The sequence below is a fragment of the Stomoxys calcitrans genome, chromosome 1 (assembly GCF_963082655.1).
Source record: "Stomoxys calcitrans chromosome 1, idStoCalc2.1, whole genome shotgun sequence".
NCBI lineage: Eukaryota > Metazoa > Arthropoda > Insecta > Diptera > Muscidae > Stomoxys > Stomoxys calcitrans.
The window spans coordinates 200,952,950-200,970,477 of record NC_081552.1 but is presented as its reverse complement, the minus strand read 5'-3'; the positions used below and the strand labels follow the sequence as shown (position 1 = coordinate 200,970,477).

The 17,528-nt window shown below is 43.1% G+C and overlaps 2 protein-coding genes across 3 annotated transcripts in view; one reads left to right on the top strand and one right to left on the bottom strand.

Moving 5' to 3' along the window:
• LOC106088605 (cAMP-dependent protein kinase type I regulatory subunit) overlaps positions 1 to 1,681 on the bottom strand; it is a 178,939-nt gene extending 177,258 nt beyond the window's left edge. The window contains exon 1 of the mRNA XM_013254195.2: positions 779 to 1,681. Within this exon, the coding sequence (XP_013109649.1) occupies positions 779 to 943 (165 nt within the window). The 5' untranslated portion in view covers positions 944 to 1,681. The remainder of the gene's footprint in view (positions 1 to 778) is intronic.
• Positions 1,682 to 4,688: 3,007 nt separating this feature from the next.
• On the top strand, positions 4,689 to 16,849 carry LOC106088609 (glutamic acid-rich protein). Of its 2 annotated transcripts, XM_013254202.2 has the most exons (8): positions 4,689 to 4,815; positions 5,245 to 5,507; positions 11,628 to 11,675; positions 13,145 to 13,524; positions 14,180 to 14,954; positions 15,033 to 15,356; positions 15,431 to 16,083; positions 16,149 to 16,849. In XM_013254202.2, exons 2-8 carry the CDS (start codon positions 5,247 to 5,249, stop codon positions 16,411 to 16,413), a joined length of 2,706 nt encoding a protein of 901 aa, XP_013109656.1. In that variant the 5' UTR covers positions 4,689 to 4,815; positions 5,245 to 5,246; the 3' UTR covers positions 16,414 to 16,849. The 2 variants fall into 2 exon arrangements, with proteins under 2 accessions (XP_013109656.1, XP_013109657.1); XM_013254203.2 differs by lacking the exon at positions 4,689 to 4,815 and having other exon boundaries at positions 5,467 to 5,507; positions 11,920 to 13,524.
• The last annotated feature ends 679 nt before the right edge of the window (positions 16,850 to 17,528 follow it).

Genomic DNA, 17,528 nt, shown 5'->3' with positions numbered 1-17,528 from the left:
CCCAGCCAGAACCACTCGACTCAGACCCAGAGCCCACCATCTTAGTCGCAGAGTTCCTGGGTCTTGGCAGAATCAAGCAGTCGAAAGATAGAACACAACAAACTGCTGCAACAACCACACAAATCGGAGTTCAGAGTTCCAACCCATGGGATGCCCACAGTCGTCTCTTGCCGGGCTGTGAGAACATGATGGTTATTTAAAGGTTCGAGTGTCTGATGCCAACCCTGTGGACGTGGCCGATGACTCTCAAATGAGCTTCTCTGCTCAAAAGATTTGGTGCTAGGGATAACTATGAACACCTCATTGTGGCTCTTCACCCTATGACGCGTGCCGAGCCTACCACATATGGTGCAGGCGTTAATCGATCTCTATTGCCACGATAGTTTGGATTTCCGCCTGCTGAAACGTATTTTGATCAGGCAGACAACATTTGTCGCAAGTGTCTATAACCAGCCAAAGACGTTTCCATTCATTACCATAATGCAACGCCATAAGTATGTCTCGTTTGCGGAACCACAATGTTTGGGGGTGTGTGGAGCTTCGAGTTTTGGCAGCACCACAAACCCTTGGTCCCATAGACATCAGACTATTTTTCAAGTAAAGTCTGTGAATCTCACCAACGACAAATTCTCAAACTGCCCTTGTTACAAAGCGGTAGATACGCAAAAGCAAAATTCTAAATGACATAACAATTAAAAACAATTAAATGCTTTGATTGTGTAGAAAACATGTGTAGCATAGATGGAGTGAGTAGGGTGGGGGGAACGCAATCACTTACCTTTTCTAGTTTTTGAAAATACTGTCGAAGAAATTGTATGGGATTGTCGGGCCGGCTGACACACAATTGCACAATGCAATCCTTAAGCACACGCTGTATGCCATGGGATTGAATGTAATTCTCACATTCACGCAGACTTTGTTGCTCCTCCAGGGTATTGGCCATGTTTCTTTCGATAGCCTTGCAAATTCGGCTTAGATTCTATCTATCACACACGCACACGCACGCACGCACGCACCAATGTAAAACTTTGGCTTCTTCTTTTCTTCGAAGAAAAAAAAAGAAATTGTCCAAAATTGGCAAAGTCTGAACCCGGCAATAGAACAACACCCAAAGGAATGTCTTTTGCACAGGGCAACAATACACATGCACGTACGCACTCGAACAAAGTAACAAGGTCCTTCCGCAGCGATACGTAAAATGTATTCAAAGGTGGGTGTCGCTCGCTCCGTCTACACTTTTCCCAATTGGATTCTTGTTTGTGTGTCTGTCTGTTCGATGATGAACACCTTGTCAATTTTTTCGATGTTTTTCTTTTTTTTTACTTTGCCTTGGACTTTTGAACAAAATCACTTTTCACTTTTACTTTGTCACTTTTATGGTACTTATTGCGATTTTTTCTCTGAATTCTTGTATTTTCTCCTTCTGATGATGATGATGATGATGGTTAGTCCTCTTGCAAGTTTTTGCCTGCTTCAGTTTCTTTGTCTATAGTTAAAAAAGTTTATGGTTTTCGTAAAAAAATCTACTTCCGTTGCAAAATGTCAGTATTCTTTTATTGTTCAAAGCTATACAATTGTAAATGTTGTTTATTTGCGCTGAGAATAAACAAATTACACGATTTTTTTTAGGCAGAATCAATGTATTTTTCACTATATTTTTCTTTGCTAATCCGTCTACAATATTTTTCTTTGAGTTATTGGGAATGTCATTCAAAAGAAAACATCAACAACAAAAAACGAGTCCAATTATCGCAGTATGGCAACATCGGATATGATGTCAAAGAAAGGCCCGACCTACTTGAAAGCATACAACATTTCATTTGTCAAAATATGAATTTGAATATTTAAACACAAGGTAGTAGTCCAACGACAGAGATCTGTACCTAGGGATCACTGAACATTAAGCGATAAAGGCCAAAACAGAATGAGAACGTTGCGCGTCGCGAAGAAAAATGCAACTGTGCAAACAAATGATAATAATAATTTTTAACTTTAACGACTAAAATAAGTACTTCTCGTATGGCAACACCGAATGACGCTCGCGTTCACGCATGGCATAATTACTGCGACAGGCTGTCTACTCAGTTCTCATGTGGACCACCTCCTTCAGGAGACAAAGATCCTACCAATGCGAAAACATAACTACAATGCCTTTTGGGCTGTTATCACAGAGACCATCCAAATCGTCATCTTGTGGATAGATAATCACCGCCCAGAAGCCTTAAGGTAGATCTACAGAGTGAGGTTCAGCGCTACAAGAGAGAACCTCTAGATCAAGCGGCATGTCAAACAGACACGGTAGGAGATGCGGTCAAGCAGACACCGGTGAATGTTTTTCTTGGAGAACGACGCTTCCCATTGCACCCGAAGAAATTTACCTCCCCCGGCAAATCAGAGTAGTTTTGGCTCAATTGCGTTCCTACATAGCAAGGATTGATGCCGACGTGTAAGATATATATCCCGATTGTAACCAGGGACCGCACGATACACAACACCTGTTTAACTGGCCGACCAGACCCACTCGACTCAAATCCCTGGGGACGCACCCCATTTTAGTCGCAGAGTTCCTGGGTCTTGATACTCAACAGAATGAAGTAGACGAAAGATGGAACACAACAAACTGCTACAACAACTACAACAACCAGGTAGTGTTCCGTAAAAAGCTGAATACAATTTTTTCTCGCACTAGTACAGTGCACTATCTGTCAAGAGTTTTGGTTGTGTGTGTGTGTGTGCATTATTATTAAGTACCATAACACACACAAAAAACGAAAAGCGGCGCGAACTAGTAGCATACACAAAATCAGAGTTGCACTAATCACCAATTTTGACAGATAGTGCACTCAATATTTTGTTGTTGGGCAACTGCCACTGTCTGTAAATGAATATAACTTGCGTTCACGCGTTAAAGTTTAACATTTTTTAACTTTTCCGCGTTGCTTTTGTGGAAGTTGGGCGTAGAGTTGCATTGTTGCAACGCGATGCTCAAAAACAAAGCTCAACGCACTCATTCTATTTTGACTTTAACATTTGACCAGAAATTATGGGATCAAGATTACAGGGTTTTGTTTGCCATCATGGCAAACTATGATGTTGAGTATGGACCTAGCTTTCCTATATTTGCCGTTATGAGGGTAGAAATCAATCCTGGAAGTGATAGGTGTGTCCCAACCTTTATACCTGGGGCTTAATTAACACATCCGTCATCGAGTACGCTTTCGTATCGGATGTGAAAATGTTTCCACAGCTTGTGACTCTGTAATTGCATTCTTTCTTCTGTCAGTTATCAGCTGTTACTTTTAGCTTGCTTTAGAAAAAAAGTGTAAAAAAAGTATATTTGATTAAAGTTCATTCTAAGTTTTATTAAAAATGCATTTACTTTCTTTTAAAAAATCCGCAATTACTTTTTGGGCAACCCAATATATGGCGTATTAGTGGAAATGAGGATTCATTTCAATTGGCGAATTGTGTTGATATGCCGCCTAAAGGTCGAATTATAAACGCATTACAGGGGAAACTCTGCAGGAAAGGGTTTAATCATACTTCTTTGGCTTCTGGTTACCACTGGTTTTTTGTCGACTATGGACAAAATCCTAAGCCAGCAATCAGCTTGTTGTGCGCTCTTAATACTAAAAAAGTAACCTTGAAAAAGAAAATCTTAGTTAGGAATTCCGTGCTACTTACAAAATCCTTAATTGTTTTCCATACCACTCCCCTGAGTTGGTTCATGTCTGGTATTGTGTCCCCACCTAAGTACCCGCGCAAGCCGGGCAATGACATAGGAAATACTCCAACGTTTCATCATCTTCCCTGCACGCCCTACACATGCTATCACTTGCAGCATCAATTTAACATAAATGAGCTCTACTGACCTCCTGCTTACTTCCTCGTCTTCTCACGATCTGGACCTACCCATTCGATTTTCACTGTCCTACCGACCGTTTCGCTGATCCACAGTGTTGCATGCGCCTTTGTCTCCCACTCCCTTAACTCGTACTACGTCGACCCGAAAGGGTGATAAATGCAACTCTGACATTGTGTATGTTACTAGTTCGCGTCATTTTTCGTTGTTTGCGTGCCTTATGGTTTTTATATGAATAGAAAACACACACAACTAAAACTAGTTGACCGATGGTGCACTTTGCGAGAAAAATTGCACTCAGCTGTTTACGGTACACTACCTGGTAATTATGTCATGATGTCTATGCAGACAAGCCCGCTTCAATTGATGCATTGGAAGACAACATAGAAGCATTTATTCGTGAGATAACGAGATACAAAATGTTGGAAAGAGTATGCCAAAATTTGACTAAGCGGATGAACCATTTGAGGCGCAGTTACGGTCAACATTTGCATTATATAATCCTCAAATATTTAATTATATAGACCGTACTATCGATTCAAATAAAGATTTCATGCCTTATTCTGAATTTTATGTGTTTTTTTTTTTTTGAAAAACTTTCCTATAACTCTTAAAAAAACACTTTTTATTTGAACAACCACAAAGATTGCGGTGATCACCCCTCAGACTGGCATTAAGTGGATTGTGCGTCAAATCTCAACGTGTTAAGTCTACATCTCAAAGTGGTCATATGGCATTTGATGATTGGCCGTCGCTTCAATTGTGTTTTGCTTTGTGACTCCAAATGCCGCCATTTTTAGTGGAATTTTCTCGAGTTGCCAATGCAGAAAAATTCTATTTCTTAATAATTAGTGAAGAACAAACTTCGCGTGCTTTGCAATAAAGAAATTAAAAATATACCAATAAATACAAGCATAGCTTTGTTAAAAGTTTTATAAATAACTACAAGAGAGGTAATTTGATTGTATTACATTTTAGATTCGAATACAAATAGTTAATTGATTGGATAATAACAAGTTAGAAAAAAAGACGCCGGCCAATAGATACACACCAATTGGGGTGAAATAAGCACATATGTATATGCAAATTCGGTACTTTTTTATATTAATGCAATAAGTTATAGATATTGCATTGAAATGTATGAAATATTTTCTGTTTTTGGATTGTGAAAGGAAGGGAAAATACTTAAAAGCATTTTTCAAAGTTGTGGTTTTGGGTGTACACAACCTTTGACACTTATAGAATGCGGCTCCTTGCTGTCGTTCATTTGGCAAATCAATGACATTTTTAGTGGAGGGGGGCGATGCAGTTTATAGAACTTAATTTTTTTTTAAAGCCAGTGTGATAAAAAAGTGATATGTGTAATTATTTTTTTTTTCCAGAAATGGCTCGCGGTTTTAGCAGAGGTTATGGAAGCCGCGGAGGTGGCAGCTCAAGTAATCGAGGCTCTTCGTATCGTTCATCAAATTACAGCAGTAGTCGAATGCAATCATCCAGTGGACGTTCGTCCGATCGTTATGGCAGTGGAGGTGGTGGTCGTTACAACTCAAGTAGTGGCAGTCGCTATGATTCTCGCAGAGATCGTTTTAATAATTCCAGTACCAGCAGTCGTCATGACTCCGGACATAAGCGTAGCTATAATACAGTAAGTTTGAACAAGTTTTTTTGTGTGCCAAAGAAGAGTTTGATAAAAGTTTCTAGCCAGGAGAGATTTTCCATTAACAAGGAATGAAAATTGTACTTACTGCTTATTCAAAGAGCAATTCGGTAGCTTCAGAATAGCAACCCTTACCTATATTTGACTATGTATGTTGGTAGCGCATACTGCCTAAATTTTTATCATATTTCTCACTGTTCAGTTATGTAAAGAAGAAATAATTTCACGTAGATATGATACCGCTGTGGCAAATGTATTTTAGGATTAATGGCTAATGGTGATGTCATTTATATATTTGCTTGTTTTTTTTTTTTGATGTGGGTTTTTGTTCCTCTAAAAACCTTTAACGGTAATGCTCATTCAGTGTCGCCCAATTAAAGTTTTCAGCTCAATGATAGGATCTTTTCAAAGCCAAGCCTCTAAGTTCGAGATGGTCTTAATTTCAGCATGGCAAATTCGGCCACGAGCTTTGCATTAAAGCACAGGGTACACTTCTCTCGTATCAATGATTGTTTGATGTTGTTGTAGGCACATTTTCATGCGGAGGTGGCGATCCTCGTCAAGCTCCTGTAGATGAGCAAGCTCGTTCCGGTCTATACGAACGATCGCCGCGGGTAAATGGTGCAAGATGCAATTCCACATTCCACTAAGGCAAACATCTCTCAATGAGTGCAGTCCGATTCAAGTTTAAGCTCAATGATAAGGGGTCTCCTTTTTATAGCCGAGTCCGAACGGCGTGCCGCAGTGCGACACCTCTTTGGAGAGAAGTTTTACATGGCATAGTACCTCACAAATGTTGCCAGCATTAGAGGGGAAAACCACCGCTGGAAATTTTGGATTTGAATCCAGGCGTTCAGCGTCATAGGCGAAAATGCTAACCTCTGCGCTACGGTGGCCTCCGCGGGAACATGGTGACATTGGTTATTTAAAGGCGCCAATAACTCGCCTTGTCATATCGAGCATCGTAGTCACTCAGTATTGTGCAGGAGCCGTTGCTGCCCGGCCTCTCACTGAGACTCTCCACTCGATACCGCCGATTGTCCGCGACTGTCGTTGCAGCTACTCCATATGGAGCATTCCACTATCCGCAACCGGAAGCTCACGGGTAAGCTTCTCGTGACAGCAATGAACATCACACATATTGGACCTCAATGTTCCAGCCTGTGTGGTGTGGTGCCGGGATAGCTGTGAGCATCACAATGATTGCTGTCTACTTTTGCTGTCCTATTTTGGTTTTAGCTCGATGATAAGGGACCTCGTTTTTTGTCCAGCCTGAACGTCATGCTGCTTGGCTTCTTCGTAAAGATGTTCTACTGGTCTAAACATCCCACAAATGTCACCAGAATTAAGGGATATCCAACGCTGAAATTTTTGAACAACGGAAATAAATTTCTAGCAACATTCTAATGAATTTGCAGGGCAGTGACACAAAATGTGCTCAACCGTCACTAGATTAACTTAGGTAGGATGGCGACTGCAACCTCAATTGTTAGCCGCTTCACTCTGATTCCTTAGTCCCATTGAGTTCGCCCTAGAAAAAGATAGAAGGGAAAAAGAAGATGGGGGAACGAAGATAGATATGAACCCCAGCAAAAAAGTAGGAAACCAGGCAGGCCGGGGTAATTTCTTTTTTAAAAGTTTGATACAGCTAGTCAACTCTAGAGAACTCTAGAATGACTAGATAACCAAGTGTCTGGAAGGAATCCAGGTACGGAAAGATGTATTCACCCATTATTTTGTGTTTTCTCGCAATTTGGGGGAAGTGACACAAAAGTGTGTCCGTCGCGACGTCAATGACTTCGCTGATATGAGTCCAGCCAGGACACAAGGCTTTTGGCTTTCGGTAATTCTCAGGACCAGTCCACGTCGCACTCGCCCGTTTATTGCTTCCACCCGACCAAGTATTTGTACAGGACAGGGCTCTCAGATTTCGTAGCACGATTCGCGCTTATCAGCCATGAATTCCTGCCTAGCTCTGTCATGAGTCTTGTTCAGCGCCATTATTTGAAGGCTCGGGAATTTGGGGGAGCTTGGCTGCATGAATAAGCTTTTTCCATCTTCTAGCCAGTATCGAATTTAGATTTAGATTTAGATTTAGGTGGCCCGAAGCTATAGCATTAATCGTCGTTACGTATACAGCGTCAGTCCAATAGGCCGCCGCCTCGCATAGACATCGCCTTCAGTGACTTCGGGGCTGCGAAGGCCACTGCTCGAAAAACTCTAAACGAGTCCAAAAGCCAGTAGCTTAGGTTGAAAATGGGGTGTGGGTATTAATACGCCCCATGCCACTATGGACATAAACTTAAGCCAATCCCATGGCAGCCGGTTGTACGCACCGGATTGACCCGATGGAATCATCATCGGTAAGGGCTGCCGCCCCAGTGTACGTGTTCGTCCTTTTTTCATCATGGGAGAGGCATATGCCGGAGTGCCTTTTGCGCAGGCTTCTGGTCGGTTTGCCAGAACTGACTCCAACATCGGTCGGTGTCGGAGTGGGCACACTTCCGAACTTGCTCTGGCCTTACATCAATATGGGAGTATAGTCATACTGAATATGTTGCAAGGTGCTAGTCGAATGTAGACAGCAGTGGGTCACAAGCTTCGTCGTGGTCACCTTCTGCGTCCTCGTCGTTAGACTTTGTAAAATATGGACGCGCCCGGTAGCTCGCAGCTAAGGTTCTTGTGAAAGCGATGAACACCATACAGATCGGACCTCAAAGTTCCAGCCTGTGCGGTGCTCACAGCTATCCCGTGCCGGGGCCACCTCGTGTTGTTGTTCTGGTAGCAGTTTGTTATGTTCTATCTTTCGTCTGCTTGATTCTGTTGAGTGTCAAGATCCAGGAACTCTGCGATTAAGATGGGGTGCGTCCAGAGGGATCTGGGTCTGAGTCGAGTGTGTTTGGCTGAGCAGTTAAACAGGTGACATGTATCGTGTGATCCCTGGTCACAATCGGGACATGCATCTTGTACGTCTGCATCAATCCTTGCTCTATAGGAGTTGAGACCACCTCATGAGTGTATTTAGTGAACAATGTGGCTGTAGATTTGGGGGCAGATATCCTCAGATCTCATTCAGCGAAAGAAGAGCCAAATTCGTTGAGGTAAAGGTTTAACCTATCGCAAGTGTATCGTCCGTATATGCTGTGATCCCTATGCCACTTCTAGGTATAAAATAGAGGATAGGTAGGTGTTAAACAGTGCCGGAGATATCATCCCGCCTTGGGGAACTCCCTACTTCACTCTACGGGGTTTCGATTTCTTATCCCTAAATTCCACAAAACGACTGGCGACAACACAAATAAATTATGACCCAGTGTTTCAGTCCTGGCTGGATGGACGTGTTGGCCATGTTGTCAAATCGTTTGGCATGGCTGACCGTGTCAAATGTTATCGATAGGTTCAGTGGCACGAATAACGTCCTATCATATGGCCTGGTCTGATTGAAGGCACGGCAAATGTGTGCGGTGATGCCATGCAAAGCAGACGTTGTGCTATGAAGTCTTCGAAAACCATGCTGATGTTCGGCGAATGGAAATAATGCCTCAAGCGTCGTTGCTACTGGTGAGGGAAGGAAGATCGGTCTGTACGACTTCCCTAAACTCGGGTCCTTTGCAAGCTTCAGTAGCGGGATCACAGCCCATTTTCCAGACATAGGGAACTATAAGAGTGTTCAAAGACAGGTCGAGGACAGTTGTAAGGTACTCAACTCTAGGTTGATCCAGATTCTTCAGCATAAGTGCAGAATTTCGTCGGGTTCTAACGCCTTGAATGATTTGGCGCCACGGATGACATTCGTAACTTTGCCCACGATGTTGTGGTTGTATCCACATTTTCATGTGGATATGGCGATCCTCGTCCAGCTCCTGTGGGTAAGCAAGCTCATTCCGGTCCAAAGGACCGATCACCCCGGGAACAGCGTGGCCATTTATTATTTAATGGCGCCATTATACCGCCTTGTCCTGTAGAACATCATAGGCGCTGAGTATTTGTGCAAGAGCCGGTGCTGCCCGACCTCTCACTGAGACTCTCTGCTCGATGCCGCTGATTGTCCGCGACTGCCGTTGCAGCTACTCCGTATGGAGCATTTTACTATTCCCAACCTGTGGACGCGCCCGGCAGCTCGCAGCTAAGCTTCTCGTGACAGCAATGAACACCACAAAGATCGGAGCGCAAAGTTCCAGTTTGTGTCCCTACATGGTGAAATAGAACTATACAATGTGTATATACCGCTTACAAGCCCGACATAAGTGGGCTACTATCTGACCATAATCGTCACGAAGCTTAGCTGCGAGCTACCGGGCGCGTCCACAGGTTGCGGATAGTGGAATGCTCCATACGGAGTAGCTGCAATTGCTGTCGCGGCCAATCAGCGGTATCGAGTGGAGAGCCTCAGTGAGAGGCCGGGCGGCACTGGCTCTTGCTTAAATACTGAATGCCTATGAAGATCGATATAACAAGGCGAGTTATTGGCGCCTTTAAATAACCATTGGCCTTCATGTTTCGGCGGCGATTGGTCCGGAACGAGCTTGCTCACCTATAGGAGCTAGACGAGGATCGCCACCTCCACATATAGACATGTGGCTACAACAACAACTCCATGTAGGGGTCACAAGCGCCAGGCGCAGGCGTGATGGGTCTATACTGCACGGAATGGTGTATCACGAAGGCCAATCCCCCACCTGCATTCTTTAAGCGATCCTTACGTAGCACATTGTATCCGTGACAACGGTGCAAGCTGCAGGTGTCGGTCAGTTTGGCTCCTGGATCGCTGCGACCAATATGATCTTCCGACTCATATCACAATCTCATCGATCTTGCCACGGATACCGTTGCAGTTTTAGTTGCAAAAATGATACATTTCCCGGCACTGGCCTGGCAATATTCGAACTGGGATGCTGCTGTTGTGTATATTGTCGTACGGGAGAGGTCGGTGGGTCTCATAGTCCGACGACGAGGACGCAGAAGGCGACGAAGACGACGCTTGTGACCCACTGCTGGCTATGTTCGCACAGCACCTTGCAACATATTCAGAATGACTGTACTCCCGTAGTGATGTGAGGCCAGAGCATGATCGGAAATCTACCCACTCCATGCACCGGTTACAGTGAAACCATTGTACAATATGTTAGCCTGTAATCTCGTGCAGGTGAGATGGGTCTATACTGCACGGAATGGTGTATCGCGAAGGCCAATCTCCCACATCCATTCCTTAAGCGATCCTTATGTAGCCCCCTTATATCCGTGAGAACTGTGCAAGCTGCAGGTGTTGGTTAGCATTGTCTACTGAATCATTGCGACCAATATGTTCTGCCGACTCATAAAATCCACTATCTCGTCGATCTTGCCTCGGAGACCGTTGCATTTCAAATGCAAAAATGATACACTTCCGGCACTGGCCTGGCAATATTGGGACTGGGATGCTGCTGTTGGGGCTGGGATACTGCCGTGCGCCAGTATACGCACGCAAGAGGTCGGGGGAATCACATAGTCCGTTGACGAGGCTTGTGACCCACTGCTGTCTATGTTCACACAGCACCTTGCAACATATTCAGTGTGACTATACTCCCGTAGCGAAGCAAAATGTAAAAATAATCCAGGGTGCACCCTGTAAAGTCTACTTTTCCCGGTCAGTTTTGGATAAGGTTCCCATATAAAGTAGTCCTTCGACTTGAATTCTTAATCGCCTACAAGTCGTCCGAATCGGTTGAAATTTTGCGCATAGTGTTCTGTTACGACTTCCAACGCTCGTGCCATGCATGGGCCAAATCGGTCTATAATCTAACATAGCTCTCATGTAAACTAATCTCGCGATTTGACATCTTTATCCCCTGTAAGCCACAATTGTTATCCGATGTGGTTAAAATTTGGGGCGTAGCATTCCATTACTACAACCAACAACTGTGCCAAGTACTGTCCAAATCGGCCTATAACCTGATATGGCTCCCATACAAACCGATATCTCGATTAGCCTTGTACGGCTCCTAAAAGCTCAACTAAGTGTATTTTGTGTAATTTTTCCATGATGGTGGATTCCTAAGATTCGGCTTGGCCGAACTTTGCACGCTTTAACTTGTTTTAAAACTAACAAATTTTTTCGTTTTGTTTTAGGACTCCTCTCGCGATCGTTCCTCGGACCATAAAAGATCTCGTCAAGACGTAAGTAAAAAAAATAATTGCTTGTTGGCCCTTTTCGTGACCATTTAAAAGAAAAGATTCAAGCAAAAAATCAAAAAAAAAAATCTCAACATAATAATAATGAAAATATTTTCTTTAATTTCTCAAAAAAAAAACCTAAAATATCTACGCTATATACAACAAACAAAAAATTTTTTTCATATAATAATTCAACTATATTTTATGTATATTTGTTATAACAAAAAAAAAAAACGATACCCTGTAGAGTTTTATTTAGAAAGAAAAATGCAGTTGAGTTTCGAAAAATACAAATCCAAATGAGAAGAAACCTTCTATGAAACCACTTACCTTCCTCCATGTGCGTGGATTCAGTGCCATGAGTACAACTGCTACTAACACTGCCACCATGACTGATATATCACCACTACTGCTAGTACTCACTCTTCCACTGCAACCAGCATAGGAATGTGTAACCACGAAAATGTTTTAAAGGCATAGCACTGTACTGACAAATGTAAAAACTGTGCCCAGTGAGAATTGCGTCTCCTTAAAGGCGTGTAGTAGTAATCATAACTAATTAACACACAAATAAATCGATAACCATCAAAGTCAGACAGATAAACAAAAGTAAGAAAAAAAATAAAGCCTTTAAGAACGCCCCAATATATGCCATTGAAACGATATCATAGCTGCAGTGCTGTAATTTTTTGAAGAAAGCCCAAAGCCCTGTGGCTGGCCATGGTGTGTGTGGCTGGCGGCGTTTGCAACAGAATCTCGAGGTTGAACTCTCTAGTATTTGATTTATGAGTATAGACAAGAAGAAGAAGAAGAAGAGGAGGAGGCATAAAAAGAGACACAAAGACATTTGCTTGAATGACAAAATTACCTTACCTTAACCAACCATTGTGTATTTTTGTATATAGACTTACGATACGAGATTGCTTTGAGTATATAAGGAAGAGACCACACAGCTTGTACTTGTAATTCGTAATGCATATCTCCCATAGAGATTCAGAACATCTTATAAAACTCACTCATTCACTCACTCTACTCTGCTCTACTCTGCTCCGCTGATGTAAAAAGTAACATAGAACGGCTCTATGAAGCTCCTCTCTCCCCAATATCAACTTACCCTCTTGTGTGTTGTGACATTGTTGTCGTTGTTATCTCTCACATCTCTGCCAACTAAAAATCCGACTCAAATCAGTTGATGAGAGCGTTGCGCCTCTTTTGCGCTGTTTGGTCTGTCACACTTGAGAGCCATACAAAGGCGAACAGACAGTATTCTTTGTTGTTGTGTATGCATCTGTACTATATAAACATAGATATTCTGCAGAATGTTGAAAGCGAATGAATCGAATCAAATCGATAGCGATAGCAATAGCTTACAATCTATAGAAACAATCAATCAATCAAACAAACAAACAATCATTGCCCAAAATAGCTATAAATTCTCCTCTACAAATCTGTTCTCATCATCGCCAATGTAGGACTATAGACGTACGTCATCATCCACGGGAAGAGGTAATCGCACACCTCCGCCACCCCCACCACCGGTGGTAACATCGACTAGCTCGTCCTCTAGCTATAGAGGTGGCAACTCCTCGAGACACAACAATCGTGATGACTCAAAGTCCAGGCACCGCTCCGATATGGGACCGCCATCGAAAAGAGCACCGGTTCGCAGCAGCTTTGTCTCACGCATGCGAGGATCCAGCAGTCGAGTGGGCGTGCGCACTGTTCGTGGAGGCGGCGGTTCCGGTCGTATAATACGCCGCGAATCCAACGATTTGAGAATAATGCGCCGCAAGCTCATGTATGCCCAACAGAAAGATCGTGCACGTCTATTGAAAATCGCACGTCTAACGAGGTAAATAGAATTGAAACAAAAACAAAAATTCAAAAATTCAAAAAAAAAAAACAAAAACCTTTTAAGAGGGGTGGCTCAATTACTCAATGACTAGTGACTGATGCCGAATCAGGCAATCATATACATGTGTGAGAAATTCTATGGGGATAATAGTTTGAGACAATTGCCGCCGTTCGATTTTGCATTCAACTACTTCTTCACGATTCACGCCAAATAGTTGTGGCTCTTTTCCGAACACAAAAGCCTAAGTCCCGAAAGGAAACGTGTGACGACTTCTTCGGTGAGACTTTAGGTAGATGTTGTTGTGTGCGAGTGTTGTTGATGCCCTCGACCAGAGCAAAAGAACCAAAACTTCTCAAAATTGAATATAGAAAAAAAAAAATGGCTGAAAAGGAAAGCCGCTTGCTTTGACGAAGAAGATGACAGCAATTGATCTCGCCCATGCATTATTTATAATTTCTAGACACTCTATAAATATTTTGATCTAAACCTCAGCCTCCCTCAAACAAAAGAAAAAAAAAATCGATTAATTGATCTAAATCTACCACATATATTTTTCCTCCTCCTTGTGATTGTTATCTTTCGCCCAAACGAATGATACTCCACAACATACACAAATCAAACCAATAATCACCATCATCATCATCATCCATAGCTCACTTAGGCGTCGTCGTTTTGATCGACGATCTTCGAAGAGTCCCCGCCGTTCATCGAAGGGTGGCAAGAAATCGGCTTCGGCGTCCAGCGATGAGGAGGATGATGACAAGAAGAAATCCAAGCAAAAGGACAGCGATGACGACGATGAGAACAATGATGAGGATAAAGAGGGCGGCGATGAGAAAAAGCCGAAGCGCAGCAAATCGAAACGCACCACAAAATCTGCAGATAAATCGAATGCTGAGGACGAGGAGGAGGAGCATGAGGACGACGACGACGGGGCAGGCGATGGCAAGAAAAAGGCAGGCGACGACGAAGACGAAGAGGACAACGACGACGAAGAGCAGGACGAGGAGGGCAAATCTCAGGCCGATGACAAGGAACATGTAGAGGGTGAAGAGGATGCTGGTACTGGCGAGAAGGGCGAAGGCGATGAGTCCACAGCTGCAGAGAAAACTGGCGAAGGCGATGGTTCTGGTTCTGGTGATAAGAAAGAAGGTAAGAAAAGTAAGGAAAGTTCTTCGAAGAAGGACAAGTCAGCAGCCAGCACTAGCAAGAAGTCCACCTCGTCCAGCAAAAAGGACAGCAAAGATGACAAGGAACGCAAATCCAAAAAGAGTTCGCGCAGTGATGACGAAGCTGCCGATGACGATGGCAAAGATCGCAAGGTGCGTTCTTCACGTCGTGACAGCCCCTCCCGCCGAGGTGGTAATCTGTCGCGTTTTATCAAATTGACTTGCATACACTGTCACATGAAATGTGTAACATTCAAGGTGAGAGGCCGGCCGCCAGCCGACAGCCAACTATTGCCAAATAACTTTGAAAACTCTATTGCCGTTTGTCTTTTTCAGGAGTATTCGTATCACTTGACTTCACGCGTTCACCGGGCTGCTTTGCGTCAAATTGCAGTGCGACAGCGCGATCATCTATTGCAGCTGCGTGCCCGTCAACGTGCCGCACAAAAAGAGATTGAGGACAAGTCGACAGAGACCTATGAATCGAAATTCTGTCATCTGTGCCGCTTGCACTATCGCCAGCCCAAGGCCAAGCATCAGCTGTCGGAACATCATAAGATAATGAAAAAATTCCTAATGCCATACTGCTCGACATGTCATTTGGCTTTCAAGAGTCCCATACTCTATGAGACACATCGTTGTTCATTGGAACACATAAGGGTAAGAAAACGCACGAAAAAGTCCCATGGCCCAGTCCCTTTAAAACAAAACTTCCTGTATTCAATTTTTCGTAGAACAAGGCCCGCAAACAGGATTCCGATTCGGATAATAGTGGCGATGAGGAAATGCGTGAGATTGACCTGAACAAGTTCATGACCGTTGACTCGGTGGGCGAAATCGATGAAGAAATGGATGCCGATGTGGAAGCCCTTCTAAATGAAGCAAATGACGACTCTGAGGAGGATAACGAGGATAAAGAACGTGCACCCCGTGGGGCAGAGTTTGTGAAGGAGGTCAACGCTTTCTATTGTGAGCTGTGTGACCTGCATGCCTCGACAGAAAAATCTACACTGGAGGAATATTCCAAGAAACATTGTCTGCAAAGATCCCACCTAAAGGCCTATCTGCGACACAAGGAAGAGGAGAAAAATGCCCAGAAACGCAAGGAAGCCAAGGAGCGAAATAAAACCGAAACTGAAAAGAAGGAAGCCGTCGAGGAAGATAAAAAAGTCGAGGAGGAACAAGACGCTGGCGACAACGAAGCGGAGAAACCCAAGGCTGGTGAAGAACATGAGGAACATGAAGGGAATGACGAAGCTCAAGCCGCAGATGAGAAGCTATGGGAGGATGTTGATAAGGATTTGGGCGATTTGTTGAGACATGTGGAGCCCGAAGAACGCGATGAGGATGAGGAGAATGATTCTGTGCTCAACATAGACATTGAAAGGTAAATGCCATTTGTCAAAGAGTGAAGTTAGCAAAAAAAAATCTCATTTTACCTAATCCACATAGCGAAAAACATAAAAACAAAGAACAAGTCAATGGCAAGAAGGAAGACGAGGAAAAGGACGATGAAGCCGCCGAAGCCGAAGAGCAAGAAGAGTCAAAAAAAGACAACGGAAAGGAGGAAACCACATCCGCCGCCACCAACGAGAAAAGTGTTGCCCCAGCCGGTGCAACCAAAGTCAAGCCACAACGAGCACAACGATCAACAGCAAATGTTGCAAAGACTGCAGCCGCAACGAAGGAGACCAGTGAGGCTGAAACCAAAGAGTAAAGATCAAACAATCAACAAAGACAACAGTTGTGGCACCAACAGAGATTGTCCAATGTAATTGATGCCTATGTAAGGAATCATGACTTGTACCACCCACATCCCCATTTGAGTTATGTCCAGCCATCATGAACATTTTTGAGTCCTTAGAAACTTATTTTATTGTATAGTTCCCCTAACCTTAAAACCCTCCCAAAATGTCCATCCCATTAAGAAACTATTTGATTTCATATTACCATTGTGTTAAGTTGAGGTACACATGGACGAGCGCTAGGCGAGTGAGTAGGTATTTCTAGATTACCTTATATCGTAAATGTCCTTAAAATAATTCAAAACACATATAAGTACTTTCAAACATGCATATATATAGTGCAACAACATATATATTGTGAAATAATAAAATAAACAGCGTGAATAAAGATTTTAAACCATAACCAAACTCCAAGCAGTTCTTTTGTTTCCAATTACCAAACACAGCCTTTCTCTATTGAAAATGTTAATGGGGCGTCGTAGTTCATTGACTGCACCATTAAAACTAGCCCATTGATTATATCTGCTGGCTGTGTGCAAGTAAATAAACAACTACTCTGTTCGGCCTCTTCCTCATAATGCCACCACAGTTGTGGTGTTTTACTTACCGCTAATTTTCCTCTGTACTTCCGTTGGTATTCTATCGAATGATGGAGGCTTTAATGTATTCGCTATTATGTTTTAACGAATGAAGTTCAAGTAAAGTTCATTTTGGGTTTTTCAATAATTGCATCTCAATGGCAAGCAACAGCAGCAGCACTGAATTTTTTGGTGGTGGTATATGGCAATAATGAAGTCAAGACATTCACTTTTTCCCCCAAATGTGCTGGGCCGGATTTGGATATTTAATTCAATGATAATAGAGACGTTACTTTTACTCAATTACTATGATTACGTCATCAAAGGACAGTTGGGGAGCAATATAAGTCACATTCAAACATTGTTATACCCTCCACCATAGGATGGGGGGCATACTAATTTCGTCATTCCGTTTGTAACACGTCGAAATATGCATCTAAGATCCCATAAAGTATATATGTTATTGATCATCATGACATTTTAAGTCGATATAGCCATGTCCGTTCGTC